General features: G+C 42.4%; 2 protein-coding genes across 4 annotated transcripts in view; both read left to right on the plus strand.

The window, feature by feature from the left end:
- NAA25 (N-alpha-acetyltransferase 25, NatB auxiliary subunit) overlaps positions 1–14506 on the plus strand; it is a 33504-nt gene extending 18998 nt beyond the window's left edge. For 2 of the 3 annotated variants that reach the window (XM_090062882.1, XM_090062884.1), the window contains 11 exons: positions 26–206; positions 934–1033; positions 5898–6049; positions 6603–6728; positions 7043–7286; positions 7505–7628; positions 8001–8066; positions 9597–9694; positions 10223–10333; positions 11473–11619; positions 12945–14506. In XM_090062882.1, coding sequence (XP_089919008.1) covers positions 26–206; positions 934–1033; positions 5898–6049; positions 6603–6728; positions 7043–7286; positions 7505–7628; positions 8001–8066; positions 9597–9694; positions 10223–10333; positions 11473–11619; positions 12945–13067 — 1472 coding nt within the window. In that variant the 3' untranslated portion in view covers positions 13068–14506. The remainder of the gene's footprint in view (positions 1–25; positions 207–933; positions 1034–5897; positions 6050–6602; positions 6729–7042; positions 7287–7504; positions 7629–8000; positions 8067–9596; positions 9695–10222; positions 10334–11472; positions 11620–12944) is intronic. The other variant, XM_090062883.1, reaches the window with a different exon arrangement.
- Positions 14507–17719: 3213 nt separating this feature from the next.
- Positions 17720–21367, plus strand: ERP29 (endoplasmic reticulum protein 29). Its single transcript, XM_090063655.1, has 3 exons — positions 17720–17884; positions 19726–19864; positions 20655–21367. Exons 1-3 carry the CDS (start codon positions 17765–17767, stop codon positions 21152–21154), a joined length of 759 nt encoding a protein of 252 aa, XP_089919781.1. The 5' UTR covers positions 17720–17764; the 3' UTR covers positions 21155–21367.
- Positions 21368–22150: the final 783 nt, after the last annotated feature.

Here is a 22150-nt window from a genome sequence, read left to right on the forward strand (position 1 = left end):
TGTACATTTGTCTCCTCATCTCCAGGTGAAGAGTTGGCTGTGTGGCAATCTCTAACTTTATTAGAAGAAGGATTATCTCACAGCCCTTCTAATGCTCAGTTTAAATTACTGCTTATTCGAATCTACTGCATGCTTGGTGCATTTGAACCTGTTGTGGAGCTCTATTCCAGCCTTGATGCAAAGCACATACAGCACGACACCATCGGGTGGGTAGTATGTACTCGGAACAACTGGTCACACCAGCTTGCCACTAGCCGTGCTTAACTTTCTTAGTGTTTTCAGTATCTTGTAATGTTAAAAGTCAGTAATATATATTTTTTAGTTTTAATAAAAGACATTATGTGTAAATGTGTATTAGTCTTACAAGTAAAACATAGACCTGAAGTGTATTTCAGCTGTACCATAGCATTTATCTATCCACTTTTTGTTGTAGCATTCATTTCTTGCATATTAGTATTTGGTGACTTCAAAATCTTGGTACCACTGGCTTTTACAGTGTTCTTGGTGTGAAAACGTCCTTTTGAAATTGTAAGTCTAGCACTGAGAGAGCTTAGCCTGATGTGCAGGACTAGTCATAGAAGCTCAAGATAGCTGTTGTACAGTGCACATGATAAATTCCCTGAAGACTCTTGAATAGTTTGTAATGTCACTTGTTTGTAGGTATAGTCTACTTAAAGAGACTATTGTGGCTAGAAGGAAATGGAAATGGCATCCGTGCACTGCCACTGTTAAATATGTAGCTTCTCCCACTAATAAAACTGGCATCTTTAGGTAAAAGCAAGCTGGTTTGAGAGCCCTCTCTTTCCCTGTTGAATATTGTGTATGAAGGCCAAAGTTTGCTTCAGCTCTCTGTTCAGAGCAATCTTAAAGAAATTGCAGTTCCTGGGGCACAGTGTGCTGGTGTTTAACTCCAACTATTGTGTTGTATTGCAGTTACCTTCTGACACGCTATGCAGAGGCACTGGGTCAATATGCTGCTGCATCCCAATCCTGCAATTTTGCACTCAGGTTTTTCCACTCCAACCAGAAAGATGTAAGTGAAAGTAACATCTACCGTGACTGCTATCAGAACAGTTGTGTCCAGACAGCTTATAGGAGACCATGTCTAATATCAAGACTTGTATGGGACTTGCCCTGGTGGGATTGCAGTAAAAAAAATTTCACAGATAATATGCTGGTTTGTCATGGCTATGGTAAATCTTATTTAGCCATCATTTCTTGTTTATATGGTTAACTTCACCATAGGACTTCATTTCACTCTGGAATTCTGCTTCCAGCTCCTTATTTTCTTGAATCCTACATATTCTAGTTACATTTGGGAAATGATGTTGCCATTTTTGTATGATGCCTAAGAATAAGTACTTTCCGCATTAACATAACTAAAACATAACGCAGCCAGCTTCTGTGATTTACACCATCACATTTAGGATTTGAGGAAGACCTTTTTGGCATGGGGTGCCTTGTTAAGATCCTGATGTTCTAAACATTTATACCTGAAACCTTGCTATGCATTGGTTGAAATGGGATAACTTTCTAATGACTGTACTCAGGAGTCCCAGGCTGTTGGGATGCAGCTCCTGCAGGAGCATGGTGGCAAAGCGAAAAGAATACAAATAACACCAACTTTATTGGAAACTTCCACACCAGTAAAGCAGAATAAAACTGAAGAGTAGAAACAATATTTTGGAGTAAAAGATGAAGGTTGTGGGTTTTGCAAAGGTAATAGGAGCTTTTGTTTCATCTGCCTTTAGCAGGTGGCATGACTTAAAGCAGTGGACTTTAAACTGGGGTAGGCATACCCCCAGGGGCTTGCAGTGCTTTGCCAAGGAGTACATGCCTAAATCTTAATAATGGCAGCGGAGCTTTTGATTTCTCAGTGCATGGTGAGTAATGGCATAGCTGCTCATGGGCACAGGTGTTGACACACTTTCAGTGGGATGAATATGCAGAGTCATGAAGAATATAGGGGACACGAGCAGCTGTATTTTACAGGCAGGAATACACAAGCAGTAAAGCTTGAAAATTAAAGAAAGCGCTTCCTGATTGAATGACAGACTTTAATGGGACTGATGGTGAAGAAAGGTAGCTGAACTCCCAGAAGAGCACTGATGCTTCCTAAACCTGTGTCCCTTGGCTAGGCCTCCAGAGCTGTTCACTTCTTTGTTTGTGTAATGGTGGTTGTCCTGACTTTCCTACTTGAGCACCACATTTCCTGGAAGAATCTTGGTATGCCCATAGGGAAAATGCCAGAATTTTCCTGGCATCCAATCCTAGCACTACACCAAAATGCCATTGGCTGAATAGAACACTATAGTCAGTAATAAAAATGATGTTGCACTTACTGCTTTCCCTGATCTGTTGGCAAGAATTTATTGTAGAAAACATTGGCTTAGTGGAGGATGCATGTAAACTGTTGCTCTGCAGGAAGAATTCATGAGGCATATTCCTTGGAGCAGGGAACAAACAATCCATGTAATAATATTTACACTGCAGTGATCACACCTTTGATTGTCAAAATATCCCTGGAGTTTCTGCAGGAGAAAGTGATTCCCAATTTCCCAGTGTAAAGGACCTGACACACAGAGGGGTGGTGACTTTACCATGCTTTGTGGCTCAGCAGAGATTAATGTTCCAGGAGTTTGTGGTTCCTAAGCCAATGTCCAATCTAATAGTTCACTTTGCTGTGTAAAAATGCTTATATGATACCTACAATGCAAGCATCTTACAGAAAAATTCTCTGGATCTCTCAGTAGCTGTTAGTTCTTTTACTCCTAAAGATGGAAATCAGAAAAATAGGGCTAGTCCATCTTTCTGCTCGAGGCAAGATCAGTCCAAACCTTTGGTACAGTAGGAGAGAAAGATGTGAATGTATGGCGTTTTAAGAACTTGTTCTGTTACTTTATCTTAACTTATGTATGTGTTTAAACTGCTGATCTTAACTTTTGAAGATCAGGTGTCTGGTGGGTACATACCACTGAAGTAAGGGCATGGCACCAAAACAAAAACTTTCTGCCAAGCAGGAGTTTGGAGTCTGTTGCTGGTAGTCACTTTTATTATTGTTTCCATGAGGGGTGAATCTCGCTTTTTGTTAAAATGTTCTTGATTTGTTTCAAAGTAATTCAGCGGTTGTTAATGGAGAAGGACACAGATAAGACAGAATTGCTTTCACAGAGCAAAAGTTTGACTGTAGCGTGCTAAAAGGAAGGTATGAATATTTGAAGAAAACATTTAATGGATGCAGTTTACTTAATCTAGAGCCCTACATTGTAGAGAGGTAAGGGATCAGCTGGAAGACAGCCCAGATTTAGCTAACATTACTGTCTTGGCATCAACTTTGGACAAGGATCTTTAGTTTTGTATGAATCATAAAGGAGCTTCAGATGGAAAAGACCCTGGCCTCTTTTTTTGGTAGCTCAGAGTACCTGTCCACGTAATGAGCCACTAAGCCCCATTCCTTGTAGCATTAGGATACGCCCGACGTGAGGAGCACTGCCGCCCAGTTCTACAATTCAAATGCTTTTCAGGATTCGTGGAGTACCTCTTGCGTATTATACTCTATTAGTACCTCCTCTCAAAGGGTTTGAATCACAAATGGAAAAAGATTCATTTGGACAATTTGTTCTTTGTGCAACTGGACCAAGGATACAATTGAGAAGACTGGTGCATGTTTTCCTTTCCTCCTTGTGGAAGGAAGACAGTCTATTTCGAAAAGGCTAGACAGACCTGCCCTTGACTTCCTTGAGACGAGCATCAATTTACACTGTGACTGTTCCTAGATTATTTCTGATAAATATCAGCATTTAAGCTTGTAAAATGGGAAGTATTCTGTTGTAAGGATTGCTTGCTTGCACATTAGTATTCATCTTTAATCCTGCTTGATTATAGGAAAATGCCAGAATCCCTCTTGCATTTTTCAGATTTTCCTAGAATTACAAGAGATGAAGGTTTGTTTCCAGAGTGGTGCTTGTACAGGACGATGGCATGTTAACTAGGAGGAAGATAGGTTTCCAAATGCAGAGGCCATCTCCCAAGTTCAGCACCTCCTGGTCCCTTCCTTTGTGCTGTTCATGTAGGATTGCCTCTTTATCCTGCTAACAGCGCTTACATCAGTTTCTTGGATCCCCTTCCAATCCCAGCACAGCATCTAACTGCAGTGTTAAAGGAGGACTGTTATTTAAAAGCTGTCTTTTTTGCTGGGCTAAGATATACTGCCTGCTTCTTGCTTTGAAGAGTCTGTGTTGAAAAGTTTTCCAGATTTCCCTAGAATACCGTCTCTGTGGTCCTGAGATCGAATACCACATGCCATGCAGTGCTCTGACCATGGGATTCTCCCTGAACCAGTCCGTCTCTCAAAAGTGCAGCTGTTCATGGTGAACAGTAGCAGTAGTTTTAAGTGAATGTATTTTCAGCTAGCTTGCTGCTTTGATACTCTGTTGTAAGGTGAATTAAATCCCAGTCAGAGTCCTAAAATGAACATGCAGGAATTTCATGGGACACTGCATCGTTTTTGTGTTATGAGAGAATGTAAAGGACAGGTAGAAGGAAAGAGCAGCAACTGTAACTGTACCGACCAAAACTAAAAAGGCATCATCATCCTTTTAAAGGCAGTCCTCCTTTAAATCTGCAGAATCGCAAGTAATCTCTTCAATTTTCTTGTGTCCGTCCGTCTTTAATCTCTCCAGGCAAACAGAACACCAAGCTGTCCCATGGGGATTTAAAAGCCACGTCAATGCAGTTGAATTAGCGCCCATGGCGCAATCTCACAGCCTGACATGAGCTCTGCAAGGCTGTTTATTAGAGGGTACGTTGTTGACTCTTGACATACCTTTCATATAATGCACATATCCAAATTATGGGACAGAACCAGCTAAGAGGACATTGTCAGAAATAAGGAAGTGTGGTAGCAGTTGGCTGGTATGGTATCCAGTGTGCGACAGGAGGAGGCTGACCAGCTATCCTTGATACAGGGTCTGTCAGGTGTAAACTCATCCCCTAATTTTGTTCATGGGTGGTGTTCTGATTTGCCAGGGTTTCACATTTGTTGGTGTAGTTTTGATTAAAATCTTGTCTTAGTGCATGTGTTGTATTGTATTTCTTTAAATGTAGATGCTGACATCAACGTAGGTGTTTATATAGGGCCCCCTACCCTTAGAGATCCTTCCACTGGACGGACCTGCAGTGTTGGTCAAGAGCCTTTATCACTGCATTTTGTCGAAGTGGGGAAGCAAGCTGTCGCATTCAACCCAGTATTTCCTTCAGCATTGTGTTTGTATTCTGTTGTAATATGTGCGCGCTACACAGTGCTGTCCTATGACCCTGCATTCAAAACCTAATAAAAATGAGAAGCAAAAGTATAGTGTAATTCTTTACACCTGTGTTAAAATGACACAGTGGCATGTGTCTGTGTTAGATGTAAGAAAGTGCGGACTAGATTTTTTTGGTAACAGCTTTCTCAAATGAGATGATCCATGTCTATCGCATACATCACAAAGTTCAAGAAAAGCAGAAACTTCCATAGTTTAAAACAAGTTGCCTCTCAGTTATGTTGGTGGCAGCAGTCTGGTATTTCTCACCGTTAGCTCCTTTATTTAATAAAAACATCTGTACCATGATAGACATGCTGTCCAAGGAACAGTCTGGCTTTGTGAAAGGGGGCATCAAGGCTACACAAGAATCTGAGTCTGGGAGACTTAAAAGCCACGTCAGTGCAGTTGGCTATTGTTGTTGTTGGAGTAGGACTGCCAGCTTCTGGCAGATGAGTGCTCACTGACTTCATGCCTCCCATTTAGTAATAGCTGTCGTAATTTGATTTGTTGAAATAACCCTATTAAGACTCTTGAGACTTTTTAAAATTCCCTAAGTAACTAATGCAGGAAACGGTGTGTGTTCTGTCCTAGACCTCAGAATATATCATTCAAGCTTACAAGTATGGTGCATTTGAGAAGATCCCAGAATTCATTGCTTTTAGGAACAGGCTGAACTCCTCACTCCATTTTGCACAAGTTCGCACTGAACGGATGTTGCTAGACCTCTTACTTGAAGCAAATATGTAAGTGTGGGGCAGAGGCAAGTACAGTGGCAGGAACAGTAACCCAGTGAGGGATTTCTGCATGGGGAAGACAACCTTTTCTGAGCCAGGCACTGCTATCCTACCTAATCCAAGTCTTCAGCGCTGCCTTCCTTATTCTGTCTAAGCTTTAGTTTCCCCTTCTGTAAATTGTGCTGTGCTGTGCTGTGCTGTGCCATGCCATGCCATTGCTGCCCAGGAGCTGGGGAAGCTAATGCTTGAGGGCCCTGATGGAATATGTTGAAATTAAAAAAAAACACAACAAATAAAAACCCTTGCTAGATGCTCCTAGTTTCTCCAGTAACATTTGCTACCTTTAGCTAGCCTGCAACCCAGCTAGTCCATCTCTGTTTCCAGAGTCCTGTCCCCATAAGCATTTCTTTTAACACTAGTAAGTTATTTATAATAGTTTTGATATTTTAACATGCCACGGTTAACTGTTCTCTTTAGGGATCATGGCCTAGATCAGTGGGTTGGGCTTTTGACTTTTAACTTTTAAACCTTTGGTTTAATGATACTAATATTTATGTACTAGATCAACCAGTTTAGAAGAAAGTATAAAGTCCATGAGTCTGAGTCCAGAGGAGGACGACATTCCATGGAAAGATTTGCGTGACAACAGAGACTTAACGGTCTTATTTAATTGGGATCCAAAAGACAGGTGAGTAGAAAGGTCCCAAACTGTAGCATGACAATTTTTCAAAGAGAAAAAAACCTTTCAAGGCGTATTCTGTTACTTAAGTATTCCTTAGACTGGCTAACTGTACCAATTCAACCATAGCAGCTTCGTTCATAATTCCTAACTATGCACTTACCTTGCTCATATTAACAAAACAGTGTTTCCAGCCATCCCCGTCCTCTCCGCATGTTGTTCCTAAGCTTTGTGCCCGAGAATAATAAAGTGTATGCAGAAACTTGCTACCATGTTATGAATATAAAACATTTGCCTGAAAGCATTTTGGTGCCTTTTTTTAGGGATATTTCTGAAGAACACAGGAGACTGTCATTAGAGGAAGAAACCATCTGGTTGCGAATCCGATCTTTAACTTTAAGGCTAATAAGCGGACTTCCAAGTCTTAGTCATGCTTTTCAGCCAAAGAACTCTGAAAAGGCTGCTGAGAATGGAGTTTCGTCCAAGATTGATACAATTCGCACTCTGCTTCAGCAGCTGGAAGTGGCCATGGATTCAGGGAAGAGGTTTCTAGAGCAGACAATTCAGGTATCCGTTAAGAAACACTATCCCAGAATCTTAAATGAACGTGGATGCAAGCAGAGAAACTGAATGCATCTTGTAACATCCAGCAGGCTGCAAAGTACAGTTAACTGATCCTGAGTTTATAGCTGTGAAATCTGCCTGAGATGTGCCAAAGACTGACACTGTTACCCAATTAAGGAAAAGCTGCAACACCTTTATCTTTTTCTTTGCTTCTTGCCTAGTATCCTGTCCTTGGCCCTCCTCCTACCCGGATGGCTGGCTTCTTCAGCAATGGCAGCTGTCAGTGCCAGACTAGCTTGTTTTATCTTGTTAGTGATATTTATGAACTAGATACCAATGGCTTAGGTAAGTATGTGGGGAGGGCAAAAGCTTAACAGATGCTCATGGGGTGTAGTGGGGGTTAGCCCAACAGTTTGAAATTACTGTGTGTTAGTTAATTATGGGAATTAATTGCAGTCAACCCAATAAATTAACTGCATGTACATTTTTGAATGACACTTCAGCTTGTGTCATTCAGGGAAATGGGTTTTATTTAATCTTATATACTTAAGTTGTCTATTTTTGCAATGATACTGATGTACCAGTTGAAAGCAATTCCATTTATTTTTGGGGGCATTGCATATTGTCCTTTTTTTTTTAAATGCCTCTTGAGTTTTTTGTAAGCAGATCTATCTCTAACATATATAAGAGAGTTAACAATAGCCTTTTTTATTTCAGAAGATTCAACAGACATCCAGGAGAGGATAGGGAATAGTTTAAAATCATTACTAGAACAATTAACAGGTAAGTAGTAATGCAGGAACAAGTATGTAGTCCAGGTGTTATTCAAACATTATTATTTCTAACGGGAAGGGCTTTTTCGTAGCATGGGTCTTGGAGTGTAGTGTAGAAAAGTAGCTCAAAGCATTTTAAAAACAAAATAGGATATTTGCAAATGAAGGCAGGATTTCCTTAGGCTCCACTGATCTCGTCCTCAGATTGCTGCATACTGAGGAATGTTCTGTCCTATTGTGGTCCTGTTTTTCTCCGAGTAGAAAGGATGGTCTTATACTAGCTTTCTAGTCCTGGTTCATGGTGAGCTAAGAATAAGCCAGGAAGTTAATCTACTTTTTTTTTAAATACTTATTCTTTACTCCAGGTGTTCATGCAATTTTAAAGCAAAAAGCCAGGGTCACTACAATTCTAGATTGCATTTTTAAGCAGAGCCTTTTCATTACTGCAAAGATCCCTATGCAGCAGTAGAGGCCTACTCTGGCACATTTTATATGTAATTATAATCTCACATGCTTTTTAAAAGGGGAAGAAAACTGGCTTAAGCTATTTAATGCAATTTACTGCCTTGCATCAGCCAAAAGTTGCAAATGTCTGAATTCTGGCTGGGGTTGCATGAAATTAGTTAGATCTGAGCCAGTTCTTCAGTTTGCAGGCTAGTTCATCCAATGAGGCAAGGTAACCTCATCAGCAGTCTGAGGAACCAAGGAGTAAAAGAATCTCACCTGCAGGTCAAGGTGAAGGTATTCTTATGAGATGGGCTCGGAGAACTGGGACTGCCCTTATTGCATCAGATGTGTGCACAAGTGTGCTGCATTCCCTGGGTCTGTCAGCCCAGCACCTGTTGCAAGCAGTGAAATCTGCATAGAAAGGATCAAGAAAAACCCTGCTTTGGAATCAAATCACTTAGTAAGCTTAACAGTCAGCTTCTGCCACAGTGATGGGAAATACATCACGTGCATCAGCAGAGAAGTTGTAGAGAACTAGATCATACTTTCTCTGTCTGGGCAGGGAAGGCACTGTAAAAAAACAAAAAACAATCCAGGTGGAAAGGAAAATATAAAAATCCCCCAAACCTGGCTTTTTTTCTATTCTTATAATCTTCCTCTCACCTACTGCACTCTAACTGTCTTGCTTGTGAGCAGAGTTCCTGGCTTTTGATTTTAAATTAATGTTTAATTAAAAAGAAGGTAGCAGACTTCTTGGTATCTCCCACCTTAAACAAGCTGTTGCCAAATCTTGGAAACCCCTGGTTGTGTGACCTTCTGCTTTGTTCCTGGCTATAGATTGACTTAGGGAACGCACACAGCCCAAAACACTGGAGACTGTATTGAATGCTTTTTGTCAAATGCTTTGTATGCAGGGTAGTTCACAGCAGTTCAGAATGTTATTCATACGAGAAATGGCTTTCAATCATACACCAATTTGTAGCTAGCTCTTTTTATAGTTTTTTGTGTCTTAAGTTGTGCACCACACAGAAAATTCAGAAGTAAATATGTTGGTCCTTATTCAGAACATGAGGTTTTCTCATCCCCTTTTTAGATTTGTTCAATAAATGTAAAGGTGACTTGATTGAAGTCAGAGATGGCATCTTGAAAACTCATCCGAATGTTTTAGAAAACTTAGTCTTCTTTGTTGAGGTAAGTATTTTTCCTTTGCTGTAATTCTTAGTGTCTTTGGAAAATTTGCAGAGCTAATTTCAAATTCTTTCCACCTGAACAATCATCCTCGGTTTACAAAGTGAAATGCATATTCTGCCCTCTCTTTTTAAATTCTTCTCCAGTACCTTACTTCTACTGCCTGGGACTTTTTAAGTAATGATGATGCAAAAATACACCCATTTCTTTGGTCTTGAAATTAAAAGGAGCACATTCTGTCACCTTAACATTTTTGTATCTTGGTATAACAGCCCATTCCTTTTGATTATTGGGAAGTGAGTTGTTACTTGGAAAACAGGGATATGATATTTTAAAATAGACTGTCCAGACCTACCAGAATACAGTAATTAAGGTACTTCCTTTGCTCAGTGCTGCTTTTGCATTCTTTTCGTCTTCTAACTATTGGTGGGGGGGCGTTTAAATAAAGGATGAAACATTGATTTAACATCGTCTTAGATGCTGTTGACAGTACTTGTAAAGTACTTGTGTATTTGTCTGTCTTCCTTTCAGACGCTCTCCATCACCCTGTGGATTTCAAGTTACTGTGACAGTGTCCTCCGACCCTTCAAATCAAACTTGCAAAAAAAGAAGAAGAAAAAAAAAGAAACCAGCATAGTTATGGTAGGTGATTCAGCAGAGACAAGTTTCAAGTTTTATGTGGCTTCCCGAACATTGGTGGGTAGAATTTTCAAAAATAATTTAAGAACCTGAATCCCACTATAACATTTAAGATTCTCAAGTTGCTTTAGAAGATGGGATCCTAAATCACTTAGATGCACCACTTTTTAAAAAAATTATCTTGCATCTCTACAGGAGCTGCCTTATTCTTTGGAGAAATTATGGTTATATTTTCTCTGTTTTGAAACCTGCGTGGAGTAGACAACTTCAGTTGCAAAACATGTCCTTAATTTTGCAGGTTGCAGTTACTATTTGTACAGATTAGTGCTGAAGTACAGTGCTGAGATTGGTAGCCCATTACTAGAAAATACATTCTAGCTCTGCCTAAAGGAATCTATTGTTTTACCCAATAATAACCTTTTAATATTTTACATTTTAGTTTCCCTTTTTTAAAAATGAGTGTTGAAAGTGTATTATCCATAACTTTATGATATAGCCTGTGAAAGTTTTGTTTGTTAATGGCATATAACTTATTAACAGTCTTGTGTATACACTACTCTGTATAGAGTTGGTATGATTTTTTGTGTGCAGCTATTTTGAGTTCATCTCTTTGTTTTGAAAATGGTAGATTTCTGCAATGAGGTTATCATCAAATTCGATGAACTTTTAGGTCTTACATGCAACAAAACTGCACTTCTCATCCTCCTTGTTCTTTAATTTCCCAGACTAGTTAATGTTTGTAATCTTGAATAGAGCTGTTGGGAATTTTTTTGGATGAAAAATTGGTTTTTTGTTGGTGTTGTTGTTGGAAAATTCCAGTTCATTTAAACCAAGACTTGACACCATCCCCTCCCCCCATCCCTCCATTTCAATAAACTTTTCTCGATGAGAGTTTTCAGGTTCAGGATGCAACTGAGAGACAGGCATGCTTTTGTGTCTGGGATGTGGGAAACTGCCATTTTGCAAAATGAAAATATTGTCAGCAAAAGTTGAGAAGCTATATTTAAAAACCACATCTCTAGGTTTGACATGTATATAGTAGTCTGTTTTTAATCAATATAGTAGGCTGAATGTTTTGTGACATGTAAAATGGACATAAGTATGAGTATTTTAACATCACTTTATGCCTAACTTTTTTATAGCCTCCTGTATTCACCAGTTTTTTGGATTATGTTACTGAGCTACAAACATTAACTTCCAATGTTATAGATCATATCAAAGGGCTTGAAGTAATGTTGACTGCACTAAAACTTGAAGAACTGTCCCTTGAGGACACTTTACTTTCACAGGTAAGGAACTGCACCTCATTTGATACGATCTTTCAAAAACAACTGGAAAAAAACAAACCCTAGAGAATCTCTTGAATAAATCTTATTCTTTCAACTATATATATTGAAAAATCTTTGTCCATCCAAATGATTTGACTCAGTTTTGCCTATGTGTAATTTCCTTACCTTGGCTCACAGATTGTTTGCGATGCTAGTCATCATCACACATGCTTGTACCATGATAGAGCCAGATAATGTTTAAGCAATTTAACACTACTCAGAGCCAGTGTATTAAAAATGGGTGTGTATCTTTGCACAGAGAATCCTGGACACATGCAATTTCCAGACCAAATTAGGGACTGCTTATGGAACAGTTATCCCCGGGATGCTAGGTGTTGAAGAGGATATGCTGATTTGTTATGGAATATAACTAACTATCTACTAGCCAGGGCCTACCACGGTTGTGTAACATTCACTTTTGCAGTGCATGGAAAAAAATTTTGCCCTGCCTTGAGTGTATTTGAAAGGTGTCTTGTGAGGTGGCAAGTCCTCCCCTCCAGTGAAATGGTGGTTATGGTTGCCGTTTGTTTGACGGCACAACTCGCCCTTTAGATCTGCACAGAAACAATGACATGCAACATAGGGAAGCAGATGTTACTTTACAGTATAGCCAGAGCTAAAACAATGTGAAGGGGTGTCATGTATGATGGGAATTAAAGAAGCATGAAGAAGATGAGACTGTTCTCAGCCATCTAACTCCTGCATCTTTGGAAACCTGGGAGTGAGAAGGTTGTTTAGAATTGTTTCATAACACGGGGGAAACTGATGCCAATATTCTTGAGCTCCAGTTTCCCACCTTGAGCCGTAGCCCAATCGTGCCTGTAGGATTTGGGGTGAGACTCCTTGTTTATTGCTCGCTGCTGGTTTGAATTTGTCATTGTTTCTCTATGCAAGTGATTCACTCCTGGTTTAATACATATTTTGTAGATCCAAATATCTTTATTTTGTAACTAACGTGGATGCTATTTTACAGTGTTAAATGCAAGGATATCTCCTGCAGGTATTAAAGAATGTAAATTTTCTATGGGTTCTGTGATTAGGTAAAATTCATATTGATATAAGTAGGGAAAAATTACTGTTTCAGGGGGTGTTTTAGACTGGATTTGACTGCATTATAGTGTGAGTCAACTCAAATACTGCCCTTAATGTTGTTGTTGCAAGAGTTCAGTCTGACTTCCTCCCCTCCCCATTCCCTCCTTTCACTGGTACAGAGGACTAGAGGGGAGTTACATGGGGATTTAAGTGATTACGTTATTAGGCTGACTTTTTTTCTTGATGATTTACAGGAAGAAAAAAAGTTTACAAAGACTGTGCAAGGAAAGGTCCAGAGCAGTTACCAGCATTCAGTTCAGGAAATTGGAGAGCTGCTGAAAAAGAGACTTGATACTGTTAAAAAATTAAAGATTTAAGAAATGCACCGTAGGCATAAAGTCTCCATGACAGAGTGACATCAGAATCCCAGACAGAAGCAACATCCGACGTACCATCACTTTAATCCAGAACTTCCTCACAAATGCATGAAGGACTTAAAACCATAAAATGACTTCTTTTTTTTTTTCTTTTTTTTGGTATTAAAGGTATATTCAGCCAATTAAATTATTGTACATAAATCGGAAGCAGGGACCCTCCATTGGGGTTTGACCACTTTTTATACATGTTCATAAGCATATTGCGACAGGAAAAATTCAACTTTCTTCCCTTTTTTGATCTCCAGGAACAACTGGAGATGGTCTTTAGAAGCAGCAATAGAAATCCAGTGTAAAGCATATATCTCAAAAGAGTTGTATTTTCATCACCATACAGTGTTTATACTTTTTATGTATGGTCCTTGCCTTAGAAAAGCAGAAACTGTAGATGCCCAAATTCAACATTGGAGCTTGTATGGCCTCTTCCACTGAAGCAGGTTAGTTCTGGAGCTCTCCATTTCGTTGGCAAGCCACCTGGCCCTGCTTAGGTTACAAGTCCAGCGTGGAGAGATGACCTTGTGTTGGAAGCACATCTTTTATTTATACAAAAAGCCTTCCAGCAATGCTCACCATTCACTAGATAGGGTCGTACGTAAGTAACAATACAGCTTCCTCTAAGGATTGAACCCCAGAGAGGGCTGTTTGCACACAGATCACTTTCTAATGGAAAGGTAACTTAAAAAAGTACGAGCCTGATGTAAAACAAAACATGGTCATTCAGGTTTAGAAAGGTGGGAATTGGTGGTTCAGCTAAAAGCTAGAGACCTTGTACATATCTGCAGTGAAGTCTGACACCACAATCTCTGATTTTCATGTCAGTTTAATGTAAATCAGCAATCATCATGACTTTAAAAAAGTGTACTGAGGTGCTTGAAACTTTAAAACTTAAATATTTTTAATGGAATTGAGTTCTATTGACTTACTATGGTTTTAAGTTGGCAGAGGTCATTTTTGCTTCCACTGTGGTATGAGGCTGAGAATGTTGCTCTTTTAAAAAAGAAAAAAAATGTATGCTTGCTTTTGCAATTGATCTTTTATGAGTATCCAAGTACTAGTTCTGTTAGAAAAATGTAATTGCGTCATCTGCTCCCATCAGATCTGCAGTTCTGCTATTTTAGTTTTTTAAAAAGTAATACAGTCTATTACAAATAGGCACAAGAAATACATGTTGCACCTAGTATCTGAGGGACACTTCAGACTTTTACAGATTCTTTATCTTCTGATGGGGGGAAAAAAGCAACTATAATCTGAAATCTATATTTAAAGTTCTAATAGAGCTGACAATCCTAGTGTTGTCATCTCTTCTGAATACATTTTTGTTAGAAATGCTACAGTGTTGACAAGAGTATTTTTTTAAAATAAATCCCTGTGTAAAATTTCAAGTTGCTACTCTTGCTGGATTTGGTTTTACTTAGCCCCATCCTAAAAGGGAAAGAGGAGTTTGTACAAGTTTGAATTGTAATGGATGTGCTCTGGTTTAGTCGCAGTGTCTGGTAAGTGCTTTGGATCCAGTGAAAACAATATCAAAATGTGTTAGGTCTGCTTTATAGCGAGACACTTTGCTGAGCAAACGCAGCTATCTTTCGTTATGTAGAAATACCTTTGGAACAATGAATGTGCCGTTTTAAATTAAGAGTCATTACCAGGCATGTGAAATATGAAGTTTAAGTGGAAAAAAAAATCCATTGCTAAGATAGTGCAGTTACTACGGTGGAACTGAGGGGAGGCCATGCAAAACTGTTTTGCTAAAAAAATAAATAAATAATCCAATCACACAGGGCTAACTCCAGCAGAACCCCACCTGCGATGCTGCTCCTATGTACAGGACTCTGGGCAAATGCTGGCACGGGAATACCAACATGCCAGATAGCGCAGTGATCTACGCTGGACCTGCCGCCTCTTTGGTGCCGCTGCCAGAACTGAACCAGCCCTAGCGCCAGGCAGAAATCGTAGTGAAATAAGCTTAGTGTGATTGAGCTTTAAAGCCTTGTGTACGTGAGGTGGTAGAACTTGCTAAAAACATGATTTGCAGCATCAGTTCCCTTTGAAGCAGGAGTGAAACAGCTGGGTGCTATGTCTGGATATGTTGGCTTTAGACAGCTGCATTGAGCTCTGGGGAGGGATGGACGTTTCAATCACTTCCTGAAATAGCATTGGATGAATTTGTGCCCGGTCCACACTAGTATGAAAACATTTTCTTACCAGTTCAGGGAAAACATTCAATATTTCCCAGTGTAGATAGCATCTACCTAATTGATTGTAAGTTAAATGTCAAACCATATGACTTTTGTTACTCTGTAGATGTTTTATACTAACTGTAGTGTAAAATCTCTAAAGGAGGAGACTGAATGGGTGTGCACAAATGGCTAAATACGACTGATTTTCCTCGGGAAACTTCTCTCAATTCCTATAAATTGTGTACAGTTAAATATTATATATTTCTTACTAAAGAGCAGGTTCCCCTCCAGCACACATCCTAATGAGATTTGATAAGAAATCTAAGATATAACCCATTGCTGCTGTCTTTTTTTTTTTTTTTTTTTTTGGTGGTGAATTGAAATACAAAGTTAGAAAAAAGCTATCAAGACTACTGTTTACAGACTGAGAAATTATTGCTTTTATACTACTGGGATCATGAGCCAAGATCCTTCTCTAGATTTTCTTTTCAACTGTTTTCTTTGCTTTAAATCATAAATCTTCTGTGGATGAAGGTCAAGAGTTCACCACCTACCTTTCTCTGCATAAAAGAAAAATGTACAATGCCTCCTGTGTTGCCCATCATTTTTTTTGTATCATTTTAGCAGTTTTAACTGTTCAAAAATTGCATTTATTTTGCGAGCGTTATGTTAAATCATGTTTTCCTTTTATTTAACCTTTATTAATATAAAAGGATTTTTTTGTTGCATCTACAGCCTTACCTGAACTTTCTCTTGCTTATTCATTGTAATTTATGACTGTGGAAGATATGTATGCTTCAGCCTTCTACGGAATTAAGTGACACAACTGCAGGCAATCTGCTTTAAACTGGATGGGTTTATAATTTATATAAAGGTCAGTTTCGTTATAAATTATCCTTGCTGCCTTTTCTTTCTTTGTCTCATCCAGATCTTTGGGAGTAGATGAAGTACCAGTCTGTGCAGCTTCACTTTATACGGTTGCTGTCCTGGTGAACTCGAGCCAGATGCTTCCTTTCTTTGTGAGTAGGGGAGTAAAAGCTGCCTGGAAAATAGGGCTGTGGGGCAAGACAAAGTGCTTACATGCTGACCTCTGCATTTTCACGCAAACCAAAGAGGCTGGTTGCTGGCAGGAGCAGAGAGGAGAAATGGTTATTCATATGGCTGATTGATGCATGCATTAATATTGAACTACTTCTGCATTTCCTACTTGCCAAGCTGTCGGATGCAATAGGGGCTTGCAGTAAGCAGGGATCTGGAAATAGGACTTGGAGTAAGCCTAGGCCCTGTGGCGGACTTGGACAAGTGTATACGTAGTGGCCTCTGGCAGTCTGTACCCCTGGCCTCTCTGCAGCTGGCAGGCTCTGTGCCCCTTGTGTGTTCCAACACCAGATTCTGGAGCAATACAGACTTGTCTTCTCAAGCTGCCTCGTGCAGTGCTTCCAGCCTTCCTCTGCCCGGAAGGGGATGATTTAAGTAACTCTGTTCTGTTGTGGAACGTAATCTCCACATCGCGCTCTCTTGCTTCCGAGTGCAGTGTGGATTTATTGCCAAAATTCTGTTGAAGGTTTCCAGATCTTAATGACGGTCTTGCCAAAAGCGGCACCAGCACCTCTGTCTCCTCCCTCCGGCTCCGACTCGGCCCTGACCTGTGAGCACTGCTGTGTCTGATGGGTTGGGACCCTCTGCCCACTGGGGCGTGGGCATGCTGATGATCACACTCATCTATTACAACTTCTTGACCTTAAATGTTCGAGTCATATTTGAAATTGAAACCCACTAACCAGAGCGCACTGTGCGCCCGTTCTTAGCTCAGCTGCCCTAGGGTGTTTGGATGGAAACCTAGAAATGCGTGATCAAACACCAGTCTCCCTTTATCTCCTTGTTTGTGTAGTGTCTCCAGGTGCTCACCTGGTTACATCTGGAAGGACTCAAGGCTGCAGTAACCAGTAGAGCCGGGAGGGGAGTTTTATAACCGCAGAGAAAGGCCCCTGGATGAGATGCATGCTCAAGGTAAGCCCTGAGAGCAGGGATTGTTGCTGCTGCTTGGTCTGGTCTGGTTTTTAGGGAATAGAGGTGGTGCTTTGCCCGTTGTTTGCCTGTCCCTTAAATACTTCACCTGTCCATGGCATCACCTCAACAGCAGGCACGTGCAGAGCTGCCCACTTTGTTTTAAGGGGGGCTCTAGGGGAAAAGGAGCCTGTTGTAAGCACTGCATGGGCGAAGGGAAGAGTCCCATTAAATGGGAAGACGGGCACGCAGGCGCCCGGCGGCTGGCTCCCGCGAGCCGCCGCGCCGGGAGAGCCGGGCAGGCCCGCCAGCCGGGTGCCGCCGCCGCCGCCGCCGCGCAGCAAGGGGGCACCTCGCCCCCGGAGCGGCGGAGCGCGGCCGGGGGCGGGCTCGCGGCGGCGCCTCCCCCGGCGGCACGTGACGGCGGCAGGGCAGGGCAGGGCAGGCAGCTCCATCATGGCTCGGGCGGGCTGCGCCGTGTCGCTGCTGCTGTGCGGCCTGGCGCTGGGCTGGCAGCGCGCCGCGGCGCTGCACACCAAGGGCTCGCTGCCGCTGGACACCGTCACCTTCTCCAAGGTAGGCCCGGGCGCCGCGGGAGCAACGCGCCAGCCGGCGCAGGGCCGTTTTCAGGCGCTGCGCCGCGGCAGCCAATGGGGAGAGCGCGCGGGCGCCGGCCAATCGGCGCCGGCCAAGTGGAGCAGTTGGGCCGCCGGGCGCGCGGGGCCGGGGTCAGGGTCGGCCGGGCCGGGGGGTTCACGAAGCGGAATGGGGAGAAGGGCCTTCTTCATCTGCCGAAAGGGCGGGTTTGATTGCAAGAAGGACCCGGAGTCCAGCCCGGCTTAGGAGCGAAAGGAGGAAGAGAAACCCGGGAGAGGCAGAAACGTGTCTGGGGAAGTGAGAAATGAAGTGGGCTGTGACAGACGGAGCCCACCCCTTCCCTCCCCGCCTGGGTGAGCAAACCAGCCCGGGAGGGAAGCAGGTGGCCCAAGCAAACCAAGTGTTGGGAGACCCCCGCTGCCTGCAGCTGGGTTTTGGTGCACTGGCCCCAGGGTCCTTGGACACGTCCTCGCCTTTGGCTTCTAGCTCTTCTGTAGGGAGGTTGAGGCAGCTTCGGCGCCACATTGCTGGAAGGAGTTTGAAAAGCCAGGCCAAAATGGTAAAGCCACACTAATTGCAACACTTGAACCACAGCGGGAAGTGTAAACGTAGGTTTCTGATTCAGGGGGCTGAAACTGAAGAGTTGGCTTCAGGTGTTGCAATCAGCTTACCGCCCACCAGTGCTTGCAAAATGCCCGCGGTGGAGGCCAGCTGCTGCAGTCACAGAGCGCACCTAGCTCAGACGTGTTGCGACACCGGCTCCCTTAGCAGAGAAGCTGCCGGAGCAGGCGCTAGAGTTGCCGAAGTGGGGTTGTATGTGCAGAGCAAACATGCACTCATTGCTAATCTCGCTGCAAACAGTTAAATGGACAGGCTGAGTTCAATGCCCAACAGGACAAATGATGGAAAGTTAAAAAAAAAAAAAAAAAAAGGCTTGTTATCAAAATGCAAGATTTTTTTTTAAAATATCTTTCCACTTTCTGAACAGCAGTGTAATTTGGTTCTCACAATGTCTCAGTTTTAAACATTTGTTGTCCTATTGCTGTATCTCTCTGGCCTAAATCCTATTTGCATTGCTTGTTTGGGATGTCCCGCTGAACTCAGTTGGCTTGATACCGACTCCTTCCAAACATTCACAGGCAGATCCCCTGAGTAAGGCAAGCGTAGTGTGATCTTCTAGGTCACTGATACTCAGCGAGGGTGCTGCAGCACGCTAGGGTGGCTCGATCCCTTCAAGGGTGCTGCGAGGTGCCACACACTTCAGTACAAACAGAGTCACAGTATGAATTCAGAGATTTCAACTAGAAATCCATCATTATGGTCTTTCTGTATTCTCTGCAACAGAAAATCTGCTCTCCTTTTCTGTAAGCAAAAAAAAAAAGTGCAAACTAAGAGCAGGCATTTTCCAAGGGTGTCTCAAGTCTGTCCAGGGGTGCTAGGAGCCTAAAAAGGTTGAGGACCACTGCATTATGGCAGTTGGATGTTGCCATTACAGAAAGGATATGAACGTAGGGTGTAATACAAACCACAGTAGCAAATGCTGAAACCCACAATATTGAATTTATTTTAATGGCAGGCCCGGAAACGCACACATGCGCACCCTGCTCACTTCTTCCCTCCATGTTGCCATGGTGACAGTTATGTTCACTACCTGAGCACATGTTAATTGATTACACTGATCATTCCCCATCATCCCCCAGACTCCACATTAATTTCACAGGGAAAGTCAAAATAAGCTAGAGCATACTTGTGTGCAGTTATAAATGGTATGATTATGGAACAGTCAAGAATTGCTCCCTTAATTTCCGTTGTTATTCCAGGTGATTCCAAAGAATAAGTTTGTCCTGGTGAAGTTTGACACCCAGTATCCTTATGGTGAGAAGCAAGATGAGTTCAAGAAGCTGGCGGAAAGTTCAGTGTCCAGCGAAGAGCTGCTGGTGGCTGAAGTGGGAATATCAGGTGAGATGCTGTAATGTAACAAACTAATATGGTGTCACCCATGGGGGGCCGGGAATGAAATGTTGGTGCTAATCAACCTTTAAAGCAGCTCCTGCCAAACCATGCAGGCCTGTTTTCCAGCAGGCCTTTGAAGGAGCTCTGGTGGTGAATGGTCACAGAAGAATTACAGTGATCCAGTTTGACTCGGGGGATCTAAGTAGCAGAGTGGACTGCCCCCACATGTGCTGGGTGTAGGAGTGCTGAAGTTCATGAAGGCACTCTAATTAAAGTAAATATTCCTTTTTGCTTTGCAGCTGCTCCTGACTAGTGGAGGGGTGTCTGTCCTTTATGCCTCAGTAGAACAAGCTAAATCCCTGGGTTCAAATCCTGGTGTCTCTTCCAGGAATTCATGTGAGACCTGCTTGTCCTCAGATCATGTCTTTTAAATTTGTTTGGCGTGTTCTCGCTATGAGTGTCTGCACTGACGTGAGTTTGGGAATAAAATTGCAAAGAGCTGGTGCAGTCTGCACCCTTCACACCTTAAGCTGATCTCCAAGAAGAAATGAAACCATCAGAACATGACCGAGAAACCAAATCAGTGGGAGAGTTAGAGCAAGGTTAAATAAATGCATTATGGGGGTGGGATTTGCATCTTTCTCTGAAGGACATAATGGACTTTTAAATAGGCTTTTATTTTTGTTCCAGTGGATGACAAAGGCTGTTACAGTTACGAACACAGATGTCTACTGGTTTGGAGAGGAAATATTCTGATCGATGTCCTGAGCCTTTTTGTGTTTGTTTCTCTTCACAGATTATGGTGATAAACTGAACACTGAGTTGGGTGAGAGATACAAGCTGGATAAGGACAAGTATCCTATTTTTTACCTCTTCCGGGATGGTGACCTTGATAATCCCTTACCTTATAGCGGCCAAGTGAAAGTGAGCGCTATTCAGCGTTGGCTGAAGAGTAACGGCATCTATCTGGGCATGACGGGCTGCCTGAAAGAATATGACATCCTGGCAGGCAAGTTCATGAGCACTACTGAAGAATCAGAACGCCGAGCCCTTCTCAAACAGGGCCAGGCAACTTTAGAAAGAACCAAGGAGACGGAGAAGAAATCTGCTGAGCAGTACTTGAAAATCATGACCAAAATCCTGGAGCAAGGAGAAGAGTTTGCTGCCAATGAAATTGTCAGGATCACAAAACTGATTGAGAAGAACAAAATGAGTGAAGGGAAGAAGGAAGAATTACAGAAAAGTCTCAATATTCTTGCCTCCTTCCAGAAGAAGAACGAAAAGGATGAGCTCTAACAAGCTGGAGAACTCGGTGCAAGCTGTGAAACACTGGTGGGAGGAGTCCCCTTCCCTTCTCCTTACGCGGGCAAACTTCCCATCAACTTCAGGGGAGCAGCAAAAGTCCTTCTAACGTCCTTGGTGCTGTCGACTACTAAGAGGATGACATCCTTTCACAATAACAGTATTCTGTAGTTGGAGTTCAAAAAAAACCATCACCATCCAAAGTGAGACTGCAGTGTTTGTGGTGATCAGTATTACAACCTTTCTCCTTCCCCTTCCCCCTCCCAAAAAGAATTATGGTGGAAAAAAAAAACTAAGCATGGAGCAGCACTTGAGGGGCGTGCAGCACTCTTCCCAGTGGGAATTACTGGGTTTCTTTCACGGCAGATCAGTGACAGATGTTGAGTCCCTTGCGCTCCGGTCCAGGGTCTCAAGGGGAGTGTGATTCTAGACGGTTCTTACTTCTGGCCCTGCTCCCCCGCAGCTCTGAACCCTTCAGCCTTGTTCTTCCTAAACTTTTCCCCATTCTGGTTCTTTTCCTCCACTTCTGGCTCTGTGGCTTCCCAGTTCTGGTTTCTGCCCCTTAGGCTTCTGTTAAAAAAAACACGTTAGTCCCAATGTCCTTGTGCCTAGTCCTCGTTACGTGCGCCTTTCCAAAGTCAGTTGGTTCAAGAGCTCCTACACCTCTGTGCGCTCTCACATCTCTTTCACACGCATGTGTCCCAGTCCTGTCTTCCCTTTCTCTCTGCCTAGCTCCCAGAGTCATTGCCCAGGTGCTCCTTACCCAGCGCGTCCCAATAACCTTGTCCTGATCCCCTCTTCCCCTCCCCTGAGGGCCAGCTTTTGTCCCTTCTGCATTCAAATCAGATGCGTTCCTCTACGCTGCTTGGGGACCAGCAGGAAGTCACCGATGGCAGGAAAGATAGGCATCATCCTCTGTGTTTCTGTGGCCGGCCCTGACACTCAGAGCAGCCATGACAGCCGCCATCCTCCCAGCAACAGATTGCAATC

This window comes from Crocodylus siamensis, chromosome 9 (genome assembly GCF_052110815.1).
Source record: "Crocodylus siamensis isolate JL-2025a chromosome 9, ASM5211081v1, whole genome shotgun sequence".
NCBI classification, from domain to species: domain Eukaryota; kingdom Metazoa; phylum Chordata; order Crocodylia; family Crocodylidae; genus Crocodylus; species Crocodylus siamensis.